General features: G+C 36.3%; 1 protein-coding gene across 4 annotated transcripts; it reads right to left on the minus strand.

Annotated features, from left to right (window-relative positions):
* On the minus strand, positions 1–20,459 carry LOC106870071 (uncharacterized). Of its 4 annotated transcripts, none has more exons than XM_014916042.3 (3): positions 19,954–20,459; positions 9,312–9,365; positions 1–8,494 (listed from the first exon to the last, which is right to left on the minus strand). In XM_014916042.3, the coding sequence occupies exon 3, from the start codon at positions 8,311–8,313 to the stop codon at positions 5,227–5,229; it is 3,087 nt and encodes a 1,028-aa protein (XP_014771528.1). In that variant the 5' UTR covers positions 8,314–8,494; positions 9,312–9,365; positions 19,954–20,459; the 3' UTR covers positions 1–5,226. The 4 variants fall into 4 exon arrangements, with proteins under 4 accessions (XP_014771528.1, XP_014771526.1, XP_014771527.1 ...); XM_014916040.3 differs by lacking the exon at positions 19,954–20,459 and adding an exon at positions 18,790–19,110; XM_014916041.3 differs by lacking the exon at positions 19,954–20,459 and adding an exon at positions 18,861–19,104.
* Between the last annotated feature and the right edge of the window lie 4,918 nt (positions 20,460–25,377).

Here is a 25,377-nt window from a genome sequence, read left to right on the forward strand (position 1 = left end):
TAGTTTGACAGCAAACACGACCAGCTGTAACAATGAAACCAAAGAGCTGAACAAGAGATTTATTTGCAACAATCAGTTGAAGATCAATACAAGTTTTACATCAAACAGTTTTCTGTTTCTCTTTACATTTACTTCCAATGTTTATAGATTTAGTTGTCTTAATCATTTTTAAATTTTATTTTATTCTTCATTTATTTAGGGTTTTTTTTCCAGTTTGATTTTTTTAAAATTCATTCTCTTTAGCGATGATGTTCTGTTGATACTTTTTCTCACTCTTTTATTTATTCACCTCAGACTTTTACAGATTCTGACATTAAATGTTTTAAAAAAATTATTTTACATATTCTTACCTTTCCCTCCCTTGAGGTCTACCTGTCGTTAAGAGAAGACCTCATCAAAAAAGGAAGGAAATGGAGAAAGAATTAACAGGTGTTATTGCCAGGATAAATGACACTGAGTGAATCCAAATACTCAGTCTTCAGACAACACAGCAGTGCTAAGAAAATCTTTAAAAAAAAAAAATTAATTCCATTTACAGTGAAGATCTGTGATGAGGCAGGACTAAAAACAACGGTTTATATAGTTATATCATTACAAGCCAGTCCCATGGTGGGATACCAACTGTTTGCTTGTACTTTTGTTTAGCCAGGGTGATGGACTAACTCAGGGGAAAGTTTCTACAACAACTCAGCTTCATCTCACTAACAGACACCAGAGAGATGAAATCTGTAACAGCAGCTGCTGCCAGTAAGGATTGAACCAGCAGTACTAGAGTTCAAAAAAAAAGCCTTTCAAACTAAACCTACATTAACATTTGTAGGTTGAGGAGTGTGGAGATTTACAGTTTATAACAATATACACAATCTGAATGTGTGTGTGTGTGTGTGTGTGTTAAGATATGATTGGTTGTTAGAATAATAGAGACAATAAAATGAGTAAAAGGACTCAATACTAGTTAATAGAGTCAATGCAATTTATTACTATCTTTGTTGGTGAAAGATCTATGATCCGTTTTCATCCTTTGATAGGGAACCAACTCACTGGGACAGATCAGAAGTCTGTCAACAAAGATAATGATACACAATACACAATATATATATATTTACACACACTCAAACACACATAGAGAGAAAGAAAGAAAGACAGAGACAGACAAACATTAAAATCTATTGGTAATGTATGTGTGTCTATTTCTATATCATTATAGAAAGATGTATTTAACCCGGCTGAAACCGGCTCTGGCTCTGAGTACAAATGTCTTGTTTTCATAAGTTTTGAATGAAAATGAGGTGACGCATCCACCAAACCTTAGTCACAATTTATGTTCCTAACACTAGCTGAATGATAACTAAGTTATTTTACTAAATTCTTTGTTATATTTAAAATTAATTGAAAGAAACACAGAGCATCTCAACAGAAATACGGTAACCAGCTGAGATGGTTGACGTCTCTTATTTACGGTGACTTTTTCATATTCTGGTTTTAAATATAATAAAAACAGTTTTGTCTTAACTCTATGAGACTCGACTACAAAACAAGAGAATCCAAAGAGCCAGTCTTTAGAGAAAGAGACTAACGATAATCTCTAGATAAATGTGTGTGTGTGTGTCACCGGAAATGAATTGACAATGTCTATAATGTACAGCCACGAAGGTGAAGAACGAGTAGGAGATAATAATGAAAGAAGAAGTGTCTTAGAGAATGGATGTGCATGAAGTCTTTCAAAGGATTGGGGGTGGGGAATTGAGAGAATTGATAAGAGAGAAAGTGAGAAAAATCTAACAAAGTGTGAGGTCAACAAATTACACGGCATACATAAATCCAAATACAGACCCATACACATGCCACATACATAGACTCATATATACATCTGTTAAAAGACTAAATGCAAAACAAATGTTTACAAACATGGCTACAAATGTATATGCATAAAACAAGAGTCCCATAACCTCTTAATGTATTACTAGATCACTGATGAAGGTCAAGGGAGTTTATATATAAGTTGTTGTGTTGGATCTTACACATTTGTCACTTTGCTTTTTACTACTAACTAAAAAGGAAACTAGCTACAAATCCTTTCTTTCCTTTAAATTCTCCCCCTCCTCTACTGCAAGGAGTGAGTGAGGCTAGGTTAAAAGACAAAGAGGCAAAGGAGAAACTGAGAGAAAAAAACCGTGTGGGAGAATAAAAAAAAGAGGAAATGGATGGAGGAAAGATGTAAAAAAAGAAGATGCACACACAAACACATATACACACAAACACATACTATAACATGTAAAATTTAATATACATATGATTTTACTAAGTCATATAATTTTTATATTTTGCACAATAAGAGTAAATCTGTGCTATTTCTTTTTTTTATTCAGCAGATGTTACAGGTAATAATTATAATCTGGATCAATCAATCTATATTAATTAAATTAACAACAAAAATCAGAATAACTATATTTTAAAAACTCCATTTTATCCTCTCTTATATTATTTCTTCAGTTTTGTTAATTAATTAAGTTTTCCTAAAACTCCTTCCAAAGCATTCAGGATACTCCACATATTTTTAAATAAAAAAGTAAACACTCATACTATATCAGTTGATAAGAAAAATATACACGTAACTTTTCTATTTACATCCATGCGTTACTCTAGACTAATCACCTGAAAATTAATTTTGTCTATTACAGAAGACATTTGTTTATTTCCAAGGTTATAATAATGCAAACACAACAAGTGATAAACAGTGAGAGAAGAAGACAGTCTGGGAGAATAAAGAACAGCGAAAGGGTGTAATGATGCATAACAAATGGGAGAAGAGTGTGATTGAGAAAATGAAAACCATGCCCTATCAGTTTATCTTCCACTTGCAATATATATAAGTCAGTGAATTGTTATATCCATTTGAGCATCGGATGGAATGCCTTGGAAGATTTGTTCCAACTACAATCTGAATTCAACTCCTGCTGAGGATTGTTTTAAGATCACTAATTAGAATAGCAGTCCAGGGTGGTGGATTGGCAGAAATGTTGGGAAATTGGGCAAGATGCCTTGCGGCATCTTTTCAAGCTCTTTCTCTTTTGATTGTTATATCGAGAAGACACAGTGGTGATCTGCTTTATTGGCCCTTGCCAGACCATTAAACAACATCAGCAGCATCTAAAGGACAGGGCTGCATACAGGTTTAAGGACCCTTCCATTACCCTAAAGACACGTGTATATATACACACACACACACACATCTATATATATACATATATATACACATACATACATATATATTTTTAAGCATACATATACATCATCATCATCATCATCGTTTAACGTCCGCTTTCCATGCTAGCATGGGTTGGACGATTTGACTGAGGACTGGTGAAACCGGATGGCAACACCAGGCTCCAGTCTGATTTGGCAGAGTTTCTACAGCTGGATGCCCTTCCTAACGCCAACCACTCAGAGAGTGTAGTATATATATATATATATATATATACACACACATACATATACACATTTATATACATATACATACAGACATATATATATATATATATATATATATATATATATATATACACAAGATGATCTGCCATCATGAGCTCATGTAAGTTTATAAAGCCATGAGACTGGAACGAAGTCGTCTTCTCCTGCGTCAGATTGCTGAAGGCATGCTGCCCAGCCTGGTCTGCACTGATGAAAAGAAATTTGGCATCGATCAGACAGTAAATCACCAGAATGACTTTGACAAAACTGAAAAAAGCTGGTTGCCTTCATTTGGGGACACCCTGTATATACATATACACACATACACAAGCATATATATATATATAAAATATGTTCTTCAGTACATACTTCCATATATATATATGTGTAAACACACACACACTGTGTTAGATCTAAAGTAGTAGTAGCTCACATTAATATTGTTAGCCCAGTATATCTGGTAGAAGGGTACATTTAGGGTACAAATGTTCAGTCACTCCCCAGAAATATGAAGGAAATAGGGGGTGGAAGAAGTGTGCTTATATGACCATAATGGTAACAGGGGGAATGTGGTCAACTGAAATGCTAAAAATGACAGCCGAATCTCTCTGAAATTACACCCTACCATCTAAAATAAGGAAGAATGTGTTAGGACTTTCCCTGATATACAAAAAAATTAACAGGGATGGTTATGGCTGGAACGCCTTTTATCGAATGTCTGCTCAATTAGAAGAGTTAAACAATAACAACAATAATAACAACTACAGGAAGGTGGATGGTTCAGCATTGCAGAGATTCCATGTTTACCCTCAGTTTCAAAACCACATTTGACATTACAGGGAGCCTTTACTCACTGACTCAACCTGCTAGAAATAGTAGCCAAATTCCAGGCCATTTCTACACTATTGTAAAAAGGAAACAAGTCTGTATATGTGTATCTATGCACATGTTTGCCAGTGTTTATATGTGTGTATAGTATATGTGCATCCTGTATATGCTTGTATTTGCATGTATGTTTGCCTATGTATGAATATGTGTAGGTTTTTGTCTATATATGTATATATGTTTACTTATGTTCATATGTGTGCATGAATATGTGTATATATTGTGCATGCATATATGTGTGTATATGTGTATGTATGTAATTATAAATGTACGAATATATGCATGTCTATATATACATGTATGAGTTTATGTGTGTGTGTGTATATATATAATATATACATATATATATAAGATACATCAGTGTACCATAGATTTGACCCAGCCTATATCAGTGATGGTTAGCAAAAACAATAACAAGAACGTATTTGAAGACAGTTATGGCTGGCGACACAGTGAGATGGCTATGCTTCAAGTAGCCTTATAACTGTGATGAGAGTTAGAGAGTTGGGGGAGGGGCGGGAATTTGGTCTGAAGGAAGCGGGTAGGGTTGTGTTCAAGGCCTTCACAGGCTCACTGACACCAGTGAAATAAATGTGCTTAATGTGGCTCTTGAAAAGTTGCAAGATGACAGTTGTCGGTAAAACATTGACATGGAGAGGATTCCAGAGGGATGCCATGTGGGAGGGGGAGGGGACAAAGGACGGGGAGACAAACAAGTCAGAATTGCCTGAGTAGGGGTAGCACAAGATCAGTCAACTCTGAAGAGCAGAGGCTACAATCGTAGCAGTAGAAAATGTGAAGAGAGGACACAACACATGCTAATTACTGCATCACAGGTAAGTTTGTGATTGTGAAGAGGGGGATACACGATTAAATAGTGTGCCACAGGTAGTTAGTGACTGATGGAAATTCATGGATAGGTTTCTCAGCCTTGTCTCCTTCCTCTGCTTCTTCTTCTTCTGTCCCTGCCGTCTCAGCTGACACAATATCTCCACCTTCCTGTAAGACATATTCTTCAGTCTTTGGAGAAACATCGCATAACATGGTCAATTCTTTCTCCCTTGTTTCACTATTGTTCTCATTCCCATTACCATTGTCACTACCGCCGTTATCATGAACTGAATCTTTATGAATTTGCAGCTTCTCCATATTTATAAACTTCCTACCACAGATTTCACAGGGGACAGGGTGTATCCCCATGTGAGTACGCAAGTGTATCTGCAGGGTGTCCTGGCGAGCAAATTTCTGACCACATTTTTCGCAATGGAATGGTTTCTCTCCAGTATGTGTTCGCCTGTGAATCACTAAATAATTCCGCTGAGCAAAGTTCTTATGGCAGATTTCACATTTGAAAGGCTTTTCTCCAGTATGAATTCGAAGATGAAGCTGCAATGTATTTCGCTGTGAAAATTGCCTGTTACAATAATCACAACAAAATGGCTTTTCGCCCGAGTGTGTACGCTTGTGAATTTGAAGTTTGTCTTTCTGGGCAAACAGTTGGTTACAGATCTCACATTGGAATGGTTTTTCACCTGTGTGCGTTCGCTTGTGAACCTGAAGAGTATCTCTACGAGCGAAACGTTTCAGGCAGACTTCACAGCTGAATGGTTTCTCTCCAGTATGAACCCGTTGATGAATATGAAGGTAATATTTCTGTGCAAATGGCTTCTGGCAATAATTACATTTGAATGGTTTCTCGTCTGAGTGTGACTGCATGTGGATGTGCAGATAATAACGCTGAGCAAACTGTTTCTGACACACGTTACACTGATGCGATTTCTTGCGAATGTGTGTTCGTTTATGGATGTGCAATTTACTTCTCTGTGCAAACATCTTGTGACAAAAATTACACTCGAATGGCTTTTCACCTGTGTGAATACGTCTGTGAATAACTAACGTATCTTTACGAGAAAACTTCTGAATACACATGTCACATTGAAATGGTTTCTCACCTGTGTGACTACGCCTGTGAATTTGAAGGTAATCTTTATGGGTAAACTGTTCTTTACAGATATCACATTCATAATGTTTCTGGCCAGTGTGTGTCTTTTGATGGACCTGCAAGTAATGTCTCTGAGCAAAATGTTTGAAGCATATATCACATTTGAATGGCTTTTCATTGCTGTGAGTTTTTTCATGGATCAGTAAATAATGTTTTTGTGCAAAATGTTTCAGACAAATATCACACTGAAATGGTCTTTCACCAGTGTGGGAGCGTCTGTGGATTTGTAGAGAATCTTTCCGTACAAATTGTTTTGGACAGAGATCGCAGTGGAACGGCTTCTCTCCTGTGTGTATCCGGTGATGGATTTGTAAGTAATAGCGCTGAGCAAACTGCTTCAGGCAGATCTTACACTGGAAGCTTTTCGCTGCGGAACCATTGCATTTGGAGTCAAAGTTAGAGTCATGACTATTTGACATGTGGGGAGAATAATTATCATTGAGGCTCAATTGAAATGGTTTGTCTTTTTTAAAATCATCTTGTAAATCAGAAGTTTCTAGGAATGAAGAATTTGCAAGTGAACAGTCATTATAACTGTTCATGGTACTGAGAGATGGTTTTTCATCATGGTTGGAATTATTTTCCAGAGACAACTGCATTGGTGGATTCAAAGATTCTGGGAGAAATTCCTCCCCCTCAGTAGAAGTTTTGAGTAAATCAATTGATTTCTTATCCAAATCTATAAGCACCGGACCGACAGGCTCTTGGTGGTAACCCACAGGATAATCCTCTTTCTTATTGCTAACCAGATCGAGTTCTTTATCCTTAACCACTGCATTAGAAATAGAAGACACCACAGGAGTGGAATGGTACACTGTTTCAGATGACAGATCATTGGAACCAACATTATTGAGCATTGATTTCTTTGACACATCCAATGGAGCATTTTGATAATCAGAACTGTCGGCCATTTGTTTATTGTAAATGCTGGATTGAAATGTTTGAGTGTGTTTATTTGGCATGAAATGATACCAGCTGGGTAAGTTTTTGTCCCGTACAAAGCTGCTATGAACAGATATTGGTGGGTTGCTGTAGTCTTTGGGGTAAATATTTTTGTCGTTGGCTTGATGTGCTTGACTTATCTGAGACTTGGAAGTATAATGGTGATTGCTAGTAGACAAATCTTTACTGTCATACCGGTTACTAGAAATACTGTCTTTAACAATATTATGTAAGAGATCTTTGTTGTAATGTTTATTGTCAATGGTGCTTTCTGTGTTAGAATAAAATTTAGAGGTCTTCATACTCTGGGAATAGTCCCTGTTTTGTCTGCGATGGGATGATTTGTATGAAATTTGCTTCAATATGGGATATGTGTACCTTTGTATGGTCTCTTTAGAATAGTTAATCTGAGATGAATCTTTGGTATTTTCTGGAGATATTGAAGACTGTTGCTCCAAGTTGTTGGACACATCTTCTTTGTAACTGCTATTTTGGTAGATTTTGTTGGTGCTGTCTTGACTTCTGGATGTTGGAAGCCGTTGAGAGTAATCTTTAGGATAAGCATCACTTTGAGACATTTTGCTACTTGTTGTGGAACGAGATTTGTGATGCTGAGATTTAGAGTATCTCATAGAAAGATCTTTGGAATATAGGTCATTGTTCTGCACAGTTTTCTCAAGGCCAGAGGACATTCTTTGAGACAAATACGAATGTCTTTGGGCAAGTTCTTTTGAGTACAAATTTGAATGGAAAGCTTTTTCAACAAGATGGGGCAAATGTAAGGAAGATCTTTGGGCAAATTCTTTCAAATACATATTGGTATAAAATGCTGTGTTATCAACTGTGTATGGAAGGCCAGTGATTGGTAAACTAGGTCTGCCATAAATATCAATTGGAAATGTTGGCTTCTCCATCAGGTTTGAAAATTTCTGCATCTGTAAATTGTGTCTTTGGGGACAGTCTTGTCCACAAATCTTTGAACACAAAGTTTTATTGTCTGTATACTGTTCCATGTTAACATCAGCAGTGAAACATCAGCTTAAGACAACAAACTGAGCTGTAAGAAGTGAAGCTATTTCACTGTTTCGATTGGCTGTGCCTTGCTTTACTTTTCTTCAAAACTTTGTAAAGAATAATTTACCAGAATTCAAATACCTCCAACTGGTTTTTATTTCACAGTTTGCAATTTGGAATCTAAAATAGGAAGAAAGAAAGAGTCAGAAATATTAGAAGAATAGAAAACTGTAATTGTTGGTTAAAATAAACACCAAAATCTGAGGGATCACACTTCTTGACCCTTTCCCCCCACATGGTTACACATATTGAATCAGATATTGGAGCACGATGTGATCCTCCAGTTCACTGGATCCTGTTGGAAGCTTTGTGATTGAATTTAGTAAGCAGAAACTGAAGGCCCATTGTGTGTATGTGTGTGTGTGTGTTAACATCTCATGATACTTGTATATGAGTGTCACTGACACACAACTGGTGCCCCTGGTTTCCAATCTTTCATGAAGAAATGTCCAACCATGGGAAAGTATAACCAGTTTTGGAAACACGAGGGTTAGCAACAGGAAGGGCATCCAGTCACAGAAAATCTGCGTTAACCATGAAAGTATGGGAATTTTATCTGGCCTAAGCAAGTAAGGGAAAGATGGGAAAGTGAACATGATGATAAATATACATACATATATACACACAAGCATCTAGGCTTGTGTGCATATTTTTCCTGTTACTCCCCCACCTAAAACTTGCTTCCTTCAATTACCTCCCCATTCTTCTCTCCTATTCTTCACTGACATAACAATTCTCTCTCACTACTCACAGTCTATATATCCACCACTTCACTACTACCACAATCACCACCATGGTTCTGCCAGAAACTGAAGGCTTCCCTTTCTCACAGAAAAATCCTTTCTCCCATTCTGTGAACCATTCCTATTCATTGTTCACCAAAACAGACCATCTTCAGGCTCCATTGCCTCACTAACACTAAAAGGGAAGCACTTACCTGTCTAGTTTCCAATACAAGTTCCTCATGATTGTATTCCTGCTGTGACAAATGCTGCAATTAATTAAAACATATATATAAACAAACATATAAATAAATATATAAAGAAAATAATAATGTTTTCTTTATCAAATATAAAATGATTACAAAGAGAGAATAAAAATAGATAATATATTTGTCACTCAAATTAAAATTGTGTGTGTGTGTGTGTGTGCCTTGTTTTTAGACTTTTCAACTTATACTACCCTACAATATTATTCTAAAAATTAACAATCACATCATTGAAATCTCAAAGCTACATACTAACCACATGACTAATTGAAATCAATGTGGATAGATAAGCATTACATTTGATAGAGAAATTTGATGTGCGAAAGGGTTAAAGAAAGATCTGCTGACATGGACATTAATTCTGTAATGGCTCAACAGCCAGCATCAGAAATTTATATAAGAAAGAGATCTGGCATTTGGTAGATATTGTAGATAGACTATTTGAATGAAGAAATAGCCAATGGCAATGTAAACAGTTCCTGATAATTCCTGTAACATTGGCCACAGCTGAACAAACTACTTTCTCTTGTAAAATGAGTAAAGTCATGTCTTTGGTTTAGAATGACATCAGAAAGATTAAATTCTCCGGTGGCTACAATTTTGTATCACAAAGGATGGACAGACAAAATAAATCCAATCACAGTTGCTGAGGAATTTGCTTCTCCAAATGAGATTAAGCAAAAGAATATTGGCAGATTCTGATTGGCTTAACAAGAAATTGAGTTAAATAACGAAGTTTTATAATTGCAACTGGATTTCTCAATTGTCATCATGTAAATATTTTATTATCCATACCTTATAAATATTAATCAACTTGCAAACCTCTCAGTCACAAAATATTACAGGTTGTGGCTAAAGAGAATTCCTATTTTCATCTCAGGCTTCTGGCTACATTTGATTTGCCTTTTAATGGAAATTTACATAAAGTAAATTTGCTACAAACGTCTGCATAAAGTAGGGAGATTAGCAAAGGTTTTGGCCATTTTTGATACAAACTAACATATTCTGTTTATCCCATCACACACACACATACAAACAGCTCCATGGCACCATATGTAATATATATATATATATATATATATATATATATATATATATATATATATATCTTTATATCTGGAGTTGAAATAAATAAATAGACAAAATCCTTTCACTTTTATAATATTCTCTAACCAAAACCCTCAAACAATACACACCAATACACATATAATAAAATATAGAAAGTAATAATACGCAATTACAACATATAAATAAATAAATTTAAAAAATGTGAAAACCCCTAAAAAATATTTTCTAATGTCAATATAGGATCATTTAGATTTAAAAAGTATGGAAGACCTAACATACAAAACAAAACTATGTACATACAACAAATGAGAGAAAAAAACCCATGTAAATCACTGTTTTTCCCGGTTTGTCCATTTATGCAGAAGCTCTGGGCAAAATGTTATAGTACATGACCATCCTTGGCACAAAAGTAATGCATGTGTAAAGTTTGGTGAAAATTGGTTGAGAAATGTAGAAATGTATGTGTTAGTAAATATATACACACACATACTGTGATTTATATATACTAAATAACAGGGTAAAGTCATTAGTGAGAGGTTAGGAAAGATAAAGGAGAAAGATGAAATTAAATAAGATAAGCTAAAACAAGATAAATTACAATAATAGAAAGTAGTAGAGCAGAAGGAAGTATGTGGAGGAGATTTAGTTTTCTGTAATAGCTTTATGGATATAAAAGTTTTAAAGGACCAGGGATGTAAGTGATTAAGGATTTATGGATATAAAAAATAGATCTAAATATACAAAGGTGATCTTGCTGAAAATGTTGACTTTGAAAATGTCCTCGACCTCTGGTACAAAAGTGGCAGAGCATCTTAAACAAAATCAAGTGAAATGAAATAAATTAACATCTGACAAAAAAACAAAATCATTCTGAAATAACAAGAGATCTCTGTCCAAAAAGTTGTTTACTCAGTTTTAACATAATAACATTTACGTATTGTTAGTATTTTTTCTTTCACACATAAAACAGATTGCATTATAGTTGTCCACGAGAAATCTATAACAGTCTCCCATGATGTTACAGTATTTGATGGTTGTAAATAAAACTATAAAATATATTGGTTTCACATTTTGGCACAAGGCCAGCGATTTCGAAGAAGGGGCTAAGTCGATTACATCGACCTCAGTGTCCAACTAGTATTTGTTTTATCGACCTCGAAAGGAAGAAAGGCAAAGTTGACCTCAGCAGAATTTGAAATTAGAACATAAAAAATGGATAAAATGTCACTAAACATTCTGTCCGTCATGTTAATGATTCTGCCAGCTCTCTGCCTTGCAAAACTGCAAAATATATTAACAATAAAACTTACATCTGAAAAACAAAGCAAAAAACAAAAAACAATAATGGCTGCCTCTACAAGATATTTGAATGTCATGCCATACCACTTTAATAAGTTATTTTGGCAAAGATTTTGCTTAGCATCTCACAAACAGCTATACTGGTGTTATTTGAGATCTATTTTCGTTGTAATAACATGGTAATTTATTTCATTTAACTCTGTTTCAATGCATGTTTTTCATGATCTGCTGAAAGGAGATGAAATGTGGGTTTATCTTTATGATCCAGAACCAGAGACCTAGTTTATGGAATGGTGTCATACCTTTCATCCAAGACCTAAGAAGTTCAAGAGCCAGGGATTGGCAGATGAGGTAATGGTGGCTGTTTGGGGAATGACAAAGACATTATTCTCCTTGATTTCCTGGAATGTGGCTGTACCATGAACAACGAGCAGGATACTGGGACACTCAAGAAGCTTAAAGAAACCATTAAGAGGAAGAGGTTGAACATGAAGCTGTAATCAGTCCCACATTCATTTTGACAATGTGTGACCACACTTATCTTTGGCAATAAATCAGGCAATCAACAAAATTAAACCGGTCACTGGTTCCCTATCCACCATATAGTTTGGATCTGGCACCATTCACCTTCCCCTTGTTCGGCCCAATGAAGGACAGTTTTCAGGGACAATATTTGATGACACAAAGTAAAATTGGAAGAAATAGGAACAACCAGTGCACACCTAAATTTTTACAAAAAGGTTTTAAGGCTTGAGTTCAACAGGATAAATGCATCACTTGTAGGAAGGAGGAGGAGGAGGGGTACATTTGTCTGGAGGAAGAGTTACTCTGCCAATATGTGCAACTTAACCTATGTCAATAAATAAAAAAGTTATGGCCTACTTCTCCATTAGTTGTGGAATAATGCTTGAGTATAGAATATATTTTTATACATGATATATATACACACACACACACACACACACACACACATACACAGACATGACAGAAGTAGATACCCCATAAAACATTGTTTTATGTTTATTTTAACTTGAAAAGGTTTATGTTTTTTATTGACATTTTTATGTTTCAGGTTCTATATGTGACTGTTTAATCATGCCACGTACAAAAGAAGCCTTGGAACTGTCCAAATTTCAAAGAGGTCGCATTGTAGGTCAATCTGAAGGTGGACTTAGCGTAAAATCACAGAAAACCTTGGGACCCCACTTTCTACAGTTAATAGGGTGATTGTGCAATTCACCAGAGAGGGGAAGGTGTCCACATCACCTCACCCAGGTTGATCAGAGCCCTCTGACAGGACTCTTTGTTTTGTTAAGAGGATAATCCTCATTGCAAGGCCTCTGACGTAGCAGAACAAGTTGATGTCAGTCTGAGAACAGCTGCCAGGTATCTCTGCAAAATTGGCTACTATGGCAGAACAGCAAGAAGGAAGCCACCTCTTCAACCAGCCAATATCAAGTGGAGAAAAGATTGAGTCAGTGAGATGGTGGAGAGGTCACTAGCATTTTGGGACACTATCATATTTTCTGATGAGTCCAGGTTTGCTTTATTTTCTGACAGTGGTCGAGCGTGGGTCTGGAGACACAGTGATCAAGAATTTGACATGAAAAGATTATTGCCAACAATGATACAAGGCAGCTATTCTGTGACGGTCTGGGGAGCAGTTTAGAGCAGTTGTTGATCAGAGCTGGTGAAGCGTGAGGAAAACACAAACTTAGATAAATATGTGTCCATATCACAGAAAGGACTCCTTCCAATTTTCTCCAATGGTAAAATGATTAAAGAAGACTCTTTATTTAAGGTCAGAAGCCATAAGAGCCATTGCCTGGGACTGCATTAAGGAATTATTATTATTATATGGTAAGCTGGCAGAATCATTAGCACGCTGGACGAAATGCTTAGCGGTATTTTGCCCGTCACTCCGATCTGAGTTCAAATTCCGCTGAGGTTGACTTTGCCGTATATCCTTTCGGGGTTGATAAAATAATTACCAGTTGAACACTGGGGTCGATGTAATCGACACATCCCCTCCCCCAAAACTGCTGCCCTTGAGGCAAAATTTGAAACCATTCTTATTATTATTTGGCAGCAAACTGGCAGAATTGTTAGCACGCCGGGCAAAAGGCTTCCTGGCATTTCACCTGACTTTATGTTCGTTCAAATGCCACTGGGGTCAATTTTGCCTTGCATCCTTTCAGGGTCAATAAAATAAGTACTAGTTGAAAACTGGGGTCAATGTAATCAACATAACCCCTCCCTGCAAATTTCATGCCATGTGCCATTAGTAGAAAGCTGGCAGAGTCATTAGCACGCTGGACAAAATTCTTAGCAGTATTTCATCCATCTTTACATTCTGAGTTCAGATTCCACCAAGGTTAACTTTGCTTCTCATCCTTTCAGGGTTGATAAAATAAAAACCAGTCAAGCACTGGGGGGAGGGAGAGGGTGAAGTGAGTAATTAACCTCCTCCCTCGAAATTGACGGTGTTGTGCCAAAATTTGAAACCCTTATTATTAAGGCGGTGAGGTGGCAGGGTCGTTAGCATGTCAGGTGAAATGCTTAGCGGCATTTCATCATCTTTACATTCTGAGTTCAAATTCTGCTGAGGTTCACTTTGTCTTTCATCCTTTTGGGGTCAATAAATCAAGTACCAGTGAAACATTGAGGTCAATGTAATCAGCTATCCCCCTCTCCTCAAATTCCAAGCCTTGTGCTTTCAGCAGAAATATTATCATCATCATCATAATAACAGAGTGACTTTGACCTCATATTTCCAACTATAACAAGTTAGTCTGACAAGCCATCACAGTTGAAACTTAGAAGTCCCAATCACTCTGCATTTTTGGTATAACGAAACATTTGAACTTCAACATGCACATCGAATCCTATCTTCAGTGAATTTTACTTGCGGCTTCAATTTACCTTTAAAATACCAATCATACTAATATCGAAAATGTGTGTGTGTGTGTGTGTGTGGATGGTGGGGGAGGGGAGAGTCAGAAAGCTTGTGCACAAATACGACACACATACACATACATTCACGAGGCAGACACACCAAGATAGAAATACACATTTAAGTGCACAGATAAAGCACTTGAGTGTGTATATGTGTGTGTGTGCTTACGTGTGTAAAGACACAGCGACCAGTGTATATACGTTCAGACAGAGACCACTAACGACGGCCGACTGACCAAACATGCAGTTGTATAAATCTACATATTATGCATATAATAGACACATAGGCACGCGGAGAGAAATATACATCCGCGGTGCACGCTGTACAAATACATATTAAGATAAAAAGAAAGACAGGAAGACGGACAGAAAGAAAGAATGGACGAGTAGGAATTAAATATCCAGACAACCATCTGTCGCATGTAGCCATATATATCGGCAGCATATTTAAACACACACACACATCATCAATATATATATATATATATATACACAGAGACATATCAATATATACACACACACGTCAATATATATATACACACAGACATACCAATATATATATACACATACACACACACACATCAATATATATACACATACACACACATCAATATATATACACATACACACACATCAATATATACATACACACACACACATCAATATATTTATACACATACATATCAATATATATATACACACATATCAATATATGTACACACACATATCAATATATATACACACACATACATCAATATACACACACACACACATCAATACATATATACACACACACACACACACATCAGCATGTGTATATACATATATTCATGAACACAGATATATACAAATATATACGCAAACATACATTATACAGACACATAATCTGTAGTGTACACATACTTTAACATTCAAGCACATCTGTACTGTGTGTGTGTGTGTGTATACAGATATATATATGTACACGTTCGTAATATGTCACACTGTGTATGTGTAATTATATACCCGAATAATGTGTGTGCGTGTGCATGTCTATGCAACTAAGCCGAAACTTCGCAGTCACTGTCAACATTTTCCTTGAAAAATAAAATAAATCTAAGACTACTGAAATATATTGAATATTCCAACAAATGTTGACTTTGTGTGTGTGTGTGTGTGTGTGAGTGTGTGAGTGTGTACGTTGATATATGTTGATATGCTACGAGTGTCTATTATATATACATTCGGAGCATATATATATATATATAAACTCACTCAAATAGTATATTTGTTGTATAGACAGACGTACACACAGAGACGGACAGATATATATACATATAGACAAATACACATATAAACACACACACACACACACACATATACACACATATGTATAGACATATATGTATAAATACACACATACATAAACAATTATATATACATATAAATTTACACATACATAAACAATTATATATACATATAAATTTACACATACATAAACAATTGTACATAGACGCACACAAGTACACTCACACACATATATACACAATATATCTACATCTATATATAAACAAATATATAGACACATATTAACATACATACCAACGGGAACCTTCAGAAATCAGGTACTACAAGGAGGAGGAGCAATACACACAAACATGTATATACACACACACACACATACTAGAGTATATAGTCATACACACAATACAGTGTACACTCATACACAACACGTAGCTGAGAAAACACACACACAAATACAAGCATAAACACATTTATGCAGAGATAGCGCAAACACACATAACTACATGCATGAGGAGAAAACGCACACACAGACACAGCATATCTAGACACACTCAGCTTATACAAACACACACACGCATACAGACACAGCATATCTAGACATACGTTTGCATATTGACACACAAACGCACACACAGACACAGTATATGCAGACACATTTACGCACAAACCAGTCATTGCACACCTACATATTGACATATATACGCGCACAGACAGCATACCTACAACAGATACGCACAAACGTAACATATGCAAATACACGCCTACATATTAACATGCTCACGCACACACAGACACAGCATATCTACAAACATATTCACAAACGCACACACAGACACAGCCTATCAACAAACACTTACACCTACATATTGAGAATATGTACACACTAACATATCTACAGACATATTCACAGACGCACACACAGACAATCAACACGCATAGACGCACATAGACACAGCATATTTGCACACACAGACACAGCGTATACAAACATATTTACATATCGACATACAAACGCGCACACAGACACAGCATATCTACAAACGCACACACAGACACAGCGCATATGCAAACACCCACATTTACATATCGACAAACAACGCACACAGACGCACATACAGACACAGCGCTGCATATACAAACACCCACATTTACATATCGACAAACAAACGCACACAGATACAGCATATCCACAGACGCACACACAGACACAGCGCATATACAAACACCCACATTTTTACATATCGACATACAAACGCGCACACAGACACAGCATATCCATAAACGCACACACAGACATAGCATGTACAAATACACACACAGGCATTTGCATATCGACAAACACACACAGGTCTACATATCAGCATACAAACGTACACACAGACACAGCATAGCCGCAGACGCACACACAGACACAGCATATCCACAGCTACACGACACACATACATATATATACATACACATACATACATGCACACAGACAGTTACATGTGTCAAATACAAATTCTCTCCTCCTCACCCATCCCCACACACACATGCACACAGTTTGCATGGAACCTCGCGCGCGCGCGCACTCGTTTCTTTCCGTCTACATTCCAATATTTCATCGGCTGGCTTAAACACAGACATGTACATAGACACACATGCATATACAGACATGTATATACACACATACATACGCAGACGTGTACATATATTTACACAGACATGTACACATACATTGACATATATTCATACACTTAGACAAGTACAGGCGTAAATGTACACATACACTTACATGCATAAAGGTACACATATATATAGACATAGACATGTACAAGTACATTCACATACACATACATGGATACGCATACAGATAGACACATATTCACATACATATATATGGACATGTACACTTACGTGCATAAAACCATAATCGTATCCATATAGAAAAGCGTACATCTATAGACATATACACATACAGATATGTACACGCACAGACATATTAAACATATACACAAACACACACAAACGTAGATATATTCACACCTATGCAAGCAAGTACACATATTCACACCTATGCACTGATATGCAGGCATATTCACACGCATACCTATAAATACATACAGACATGTATATTCACACCCACCCACAGGTATATAGACATGTACACACACACATATATAAAGACTGACATGTAGATACACATTCATGCATGTATATAGTTCACCCTTTTTCTACATCGATAAACATATACAAATATATATAATACACTGTCAGCTACACATACATACATGAGAGGAAGTTGTTTTGAGCAGATATACACATTACAAATGCATGTAGACACACACACACACATGTGTGTGTGTGTGTGTGTGTGTGCCTATGATAGTGTATATGCATTTGAGTGTTTGTGTGTATGAGAGCAAGAGAGAATGTGTGTGTATGTCAATGTGTATAAACGCCTGTGCGTGATTGAGAGAAAGAAAAACGAAGTGTATATACGTGTGTTAAATGTGTATGAGTGTGTATATGTATTAGTATGTTTGTATGTAATGAAGTAAGGTCACTTTGTCACGCTATATGTATTAAATATATATATATATATATGGATAGATAGATAGATGAATAAAGAAAGGATGATAGATGAAACAATGCAATGAAATTTACGAAGCATATCTTCAATAAATAGATGAAGGCATACACATAAGATAAAAATTTGTCGACATATTTTTTTTTGTCTTCTTTCTATCCCTGCCTGGTTTGTGGTTGGGGAAAAAACATCAACAACAACAACAGCCAAACAAGTAAAACACGAAACATCAACAAAAACAACATAAAAAACCTCCGAAATTCCAGCCGAGTGTCGGGTTTAAGTCTTGCGCACTTGTCTGGAGTTGGTGCTGTTCTGCTTACCGCCCACTCATCCAGTTCTTCACTAAACAGCAGCCTTGCACCCTCTCTCAGGCCAGGCGAGGGCTCGATCTGTTTCCAAGATTTCAACAACAACAACAACAACAACAAAACATAAAGCGAAAAAAAAAAATCCGAATCAGCGACGAATGTGTGTTGTTTAAGTGAAACGTTTTAAATATCGAACTTGAAAAATATTCTGGGGTTTAAAAAAAAACCAAACCAAACATAGATTAGATAATTTATTTACTTATTGCAGCCGGTGTAAACACTTTAAAGTCCCTGCTTCTTTACAATTTGCTATTAACATATTGCTGTTGTTGTTGTTGTTAAATCTAGTTTGCATGTCAGCCCACCAAACATGTATACTTTAACGCACACACATACACACTTAAAATGTCTGTGTATAGATAAGGTTTTCTTGTGAAATCACTGAGTTTATGGATTAAAATTCTATGCAAACGAACATGCAATACTCAAACATTACATATACACATACATTACATAGATTCATATATTCATACATAAACCTCTTTATTGGACAAATAAAGTGGAACACCTTAAGAAAAATGTATTTCTCTCTCTCTAGCATAATTTCCTTTTCTGCAAGGTGAAATTATAACTGATTGATTGTTTATTTAATATCTTACTTATATATACTTTATCAATTCACCAAAAACAAATCAGGATTCTAACTTGGAAGATGGTGGCACCAAATTAAATGACATTGTTAAGGCCATCTGTCTCTCATCTGTTCAATCTCACAGCTTAATATTTCAAGGGAATATTTGGACAACTGAAGTATTCAGTTAAACAAGGAAATTACTACTAAATTTACTACAGAAATTAAATGCCCAACCAAGTAAAGTTTCTTTTTTGTGTGACCTTTTACAAATGTTGAGACTCTTCGACAATAAGGACAACAGCAAGCATAACAGAACGGGTGAAAAGGTAACTTGCAAAACAACAAAAGGTACAACGTCCCCGACAGCACTTAATGGGAGAAGATTGCTAGTTTTAGTGGTTGAAAGGTGGACAGAAAGGAATGTGAGAAAAATAATTGAACTCTGCTTCTAAAAATACTACGAAAGCTTACCTCCTATGTTGGCAAAAGTTCCAATGTTTTCCGATCTATACACAACATGGTGGATAAGATGAAGTTCAGTGTATGGTCATATGCTAGTAAAACCTGTTAAGACAGTGTGTTGAAAATATATCCTCGTACCCTATTGTAAGAAAATGATCACAGCTATGATTCAAGAGAGGACTCTATGTAGTCATGGCATTCATTAAAACTTTCGAGAAGACAACACTCTAGGTTTTCTTTGAAGAAGAACAGATCACGGGTGGATTTTGAGGTCCAGCTATTTTACTTATGAAATTTACAACTCCATTTCAGGTGACTCGTTCTTCATAAAATCCCTGGAAGGTAAAACAAAAGACTATTTTGGCTTAGCAAAAACGTTTAAACGTTTTAAACAACAGCAGAAGTAAGATCAACAATAGCTTAGCTATTAAGGTCAGTCCTCTGGTTGGTGTCACCAGCAATTTCAAAAAGACAACCAAACTTAAGCAATGTCAATCCTTTCGTCCTTCCATATATAAGTGCGATATGGAAGTGCAAACGTTGTTATTTTATTGGTTTGCAGAAGGGAACATGACAAAACCAAAGATTATAATAGTGAAGAGAAAAAAGACTTCCATAGAAACTAGAAGGGAAAATGAGCCTTGAAGTAATTTCACTGAGTCACTAACGCCAACGGACTTGATTGCTCTTATGTATAAGATTAAGGGTAACAGCAGGAGCAACAAGAACAACACTAGCTCTGCCTGAACTCTTCAGATCTCTTTATAGGATGCTGTTCTTGAACAGAAGGAAGTCAGCTAAATGAAAGTATCTTTGAACAAAGTTCTGGAAAATAAGACTTAATGGAGGGACTACACCAGCTGTTTTTATCTGAAAGCATGGGATGTTTCAATGTTGAGATCTCTCATGTTAACGGGTATTTAATAGGCTAAGTTACCTCTATATACAGATTTCTTCTCAGAATTTTCTGATATATTTTCATCTATTTACAAATTAGTTAATATGAGAGAGTGGAGGTGGGCTAAAGATGACGTTTCACGATTTGATTCTCGGGTGTAGTTAATCCATTTTCCTATTGAATGGTGAAAGACAATTGCTGGTTTTATTAACATTTTTACAGGAAGAAAAAACGTTAAACGTATATAAGATCAAATTATCGAGGAAAACTCCCCATAACTACCTCCACAAGGAAACAAAAAGACAAAAAAGGCGAGTCAAGCAGTAGATAAGATAGCCCTTTTATTATAACGTATCTGATAATTAACTACCGTACAATCAGCGCTCCCTTATACTTCTTGTGTCGCCATTTCCGGCATTGAGTTCACTTTCTATTCCCTCCATATTAAACAAAATTATTTTGTAAATGACAATGCTATTTTGTGTTCTCTGTTTCTAATTCGTGCTTTTGTTTGTGCCATATTCATGTTTAGCTCTGAATTCTTGGCGATTTTGCCAGGTTAGGAACATTTTCTGTGGTTCTTCGATAGATTCTGAAATAAGAATGACGTCATCGCCTTTTATAGGTTCTTGAGGACATCGTGTCTTGAACGCCCATGTTTATATGTATCTATGAGAATCATAATGAATAGTTAAGGACTGAGGACGGAGCCTCATAGCCTCATCAGACATGAATCTTGGAGAGAAATCCTACGAACCAATATATGGTTCCCTTCAACTCAGGGGAAATAAGTGAAGGAAGTCTTCAGGATTTCGATTCTTGAAATGTTGGAATCCATTTTTACAGCAGATTCTAAATATCTCATCTATCGGTTCTGGTTCTAGTTGCTATTGTTTAAACCCAGGTCAGCTACGATTGAACAGACATATAATTAAAGGCGTTCTAGCTGTGACCATCCTTTTTTTTTTTTAATATCTAAACCATCAACCAATATGTCCTCCCATTTTTAAGACGGCAAGATGTGATTTGAGGGAATTCGCTCGCTATTTCAGCTGGTCAAGCGACTGCAAAAATGTTCCCTTCTTTCCATAAGGTTAAACAGAGAAGAGGGAAAAAAATTTTATTAAAGAAATCATTGCCCTTTATTACTCAGAGACATCATCTGCAACAACAACAGTTAAGTTACTGCTAGCATATTTAACGTCATTAATATTAACTACCTAATTAACATATTTGATGTGGCGAATATTAAGTAATCTATTTAATAGAGTACATTTATCAGTGATTTATTCATTACGGGTTGGCGATCAAAGATTCGGATCTTTTTTAAAACGGGGGCCACATTTTTCATTAATGTTTTACGTAGTGTTTTTGGTACCGAAAGACTTTCAAACTTCGTATACTTATCTATTTTGTGTTATAGAACAGAAGAATATTTTTGTATTCGAATTTATTTCATGTAAAAAATTGTCTCAATCACTGACAAGTATTCAGTTGTTTATATTTACTCCTTTGGCTCATTAAGCGATGTAAAGCGTATTTAATCTCCATACCTTCGTTTTATTTGCTTTTTTCATTTTAAATTTGCTTTAACCCTAACCTTAACCCTAACCCTAACCCTAGGGTTAGGGTTAGGGTTAGGGTTAATTGTTTCAGAATCGTTTGTTTATGTAGTCGGCACTTAATGTATATCGGCTGAATGGACGTCAGTGATTGGTTGAAATTACAGAAATACGACAACTTTAACATGGAATAATTTATGGATTTCTTTTTTTTTTAAGAAGACTAAGAGAAAAAGATGTTTTATATGACACATTCTACCAGTGTTCCAAGTTTCAAAGTGTTTCGTTAATGAAAAATGTGGCCCCCGTTTTAAAAAAGATCCAAAGATTCTACTTAGACCACAAAAGCTCGCCCCAGCGACTACCTACAGCGTTCAGGACAACTTGGGGGTCTCCGAACGAAACCTATATTCACCATATTTTCTAATATTCATTAATTACTGATTCATTTAAGACGATGTTTTTATTTGTTTCTTAACCAAACACCCGTAATCAACGAGGATAGAGGGATTACATATTTAATATAATAGTAGTAATTGTCCAATTAATATAATGAAAGAGGTGAACTGGCAGCATTTCTTCGGGCTTTACGTTCCGAGTTCAAATGCCACCGGGGTTGATCTTGCCTTTCATTCTTTCGGGGTCGATAAAATAAGTACTATTTGAACACTGGGATGGATGTAATCGACTTATCCCCTCCCCCGCTATTGCTGGCATTGTGCCAAAATTTGAGATCAATATATTTAATATAGTGAGTGGTGGTGAATCCCCGTCGTTTGACGATGAGGATTCAGTTGTTCGATCAACTGAATTATCTACTCCTGAACTCATGTAAAAATGGCTGAGCACTCCACGGACAGGTGTTGACTTCCCGTGATTCTCGAGCACAATCAGTGCGTGACAATGCTTTACAATTACAATCCAACCAGGCAGGTGTTTCTCTACAGATTCCATCGACCCAGTTTCAATCACAAGTTATGAGTTGATCCACGGTTACAGAAAGCGACATTTGCCTCAAGACGCCACGCAGCAGGATCAAACCTGAGACTTTGTCGCCGTGAAGCTTAACCATTCGGCCATTCGGTTTACATTATAGTAAATATTAAATACCTAATAATTATGTGATGAAGGCGGCGAGCTGGCAGAATCGTTAGCGACATTTCGTCCGTCTTTATATATTTTGGGTTTAGATCCCGCTGTAGTCGACTTGCCTTTCATCCTTACGAGGTCAATAAAATCGGTACTAGTTGAGCACTAGGATCGATGTAATCGATTTGTTCCCCTGAAATTGTTGGTCTTGTACCAAAATTTGAAATCAATAATTACGGACAGTTGTGACAGACAGACATATTGTGCAGGCACGCAATCCAGTGGTCAGGGTGTTGTACTCACGATCGCAAGATCATGGTTTCAATTCCCGGACGCAAAATTTTTTTCCCACGAGAGTTCCGGATCCCAACAATGAACTCATTTGCATACAGCCAATCAGAGCTCACCTCGACCTTGTTCTCAAGTTAACAAACACCCTCTATCAAGTAAACTCAAGACGAAGAACGGTGTTGTAAGTCGACCGATCGCCAGGTTATGCCTGATTTTAGAAGGAGACAAGTAATTAGATTTGCATCTATACCTATTATCGGATTTTGTTAGGGTCCCATATGGTAAAGATGTGGATGGGAGAAATGTGGGTAGAGGGTGATGCGCTAGTAACCCTCTCCCCTTACTGTTTTACAAAATAAACAACAACACAAATAACTACGCGGAGGCAGCCATGGTTGAAACAAGAACAACAAGCATTCTTAAAAGAGATAAGAAGCATGGTCATTCCTTACCCAAGTGACCCTATCTTATCGTCCATCACTTGCCATGCGCTCATAAATTAGTTTGATAGTTGAGCTCTGATTGGCTGTATGCAAATGAGTTCATAACTGGGGTCCGGAACTCTCGTGGGAAAAAATTTCACTTCCCGAACCAAGCGGTGCATTGTGTTCTTAAGCAAAGCACTTCATCTCACGTTGCTCTGCATAGGCAATGTCGATTTGAAGAAGTGAGAGAACTATTCTACGACACAAATATTTAACCACTATAAACAAATCGTCTGTGCAGACTGTTTGACAAGAAATTGCGGGACCCTCATCTGTCGTCTACGACGGGAAAGTGCACTAGCGTTCATTTGTCAAAGACGTTGCCTTCATCAAATTCTATTCTTATTATCACCTGATAATGCTATTATTAAGTTCAGCAGTATTTTTTTTCCGGGTAGTAAACATTTCTACAAATTTATCATGAATTACACTGGTGTCTCTTATTGTTGGGGACCCTGGCACACAACAAATGGAGCATTCCAAAGAAAATGGCAATAGAAGAGACAGCCTATCTGGGCTTCTCTTTAGTTTGATAGTAAATCTAGTATCAAAGTAAACAGAAACCCAGGTAGGTTGTCTCTGCTGAATATTTCTTTTGAAAGAATTATAACAGCAGAGACAATCGTAGAGCAGAGAAGAAAATACTTTGAATTAAGCTATGGTTCGCCACGCTCTGGGTTCCAATCCCTGTAAGGTCAACTTTGTATTTCATCTTCCTGGGTAATGAAATTAACTTCCATTCAAAAACTGGAGTCGATTTGATAATCCTACAAATATCCAATATGTGAATGGAGTTATAGCACCAGACTGAAATTTATTTCAAAATTATATTTTAATAAAATATTCTATATATTGTACGGTGACAAAGTCAATGGCGTGAAATTCACAACTTCCTAATTAAATTACCTTAAAAATCGCAGTTTATAACCCTTAAAAAAGGTTATATTTATATTGTTATACTTGGGGATAGTCGTTTTTAGTTAATTTTATAGTGTGTATGTGTGTTTCTAAGAGTGTATGTTTATGTATGCGTGTCTCTCTAAGTGCATGCATGTGTGTGTGCGTACGTGTGTGATAGCCAGAAGAGATAAATAAACGATATGCAGGG

Source organism: Octopus bimaculoides, chromosome 14 (assembly GCF_046866305.1).
Source record: "Octopus bimaculoides isolate indiv1 chromosome 14, ASM4686630v1, whole genome shotgun sequence".
NCBI classification, from domain to species: Eukaryota; Metazoa; Mollusca; class Cephalopoda; order Octopoda; family Octopodidae; genus Octopus; species Octopus bimaculoides.

Excerpts from the sequence above, each read along its gene's own strand:
- LOC106870071 (XM_014916042.3), bottom strand. The coding sequence starts at position 8,313 with ATGGAACAGTATACAGACAATAAAACTTTGTGTTCAAAGATTTGTGGA.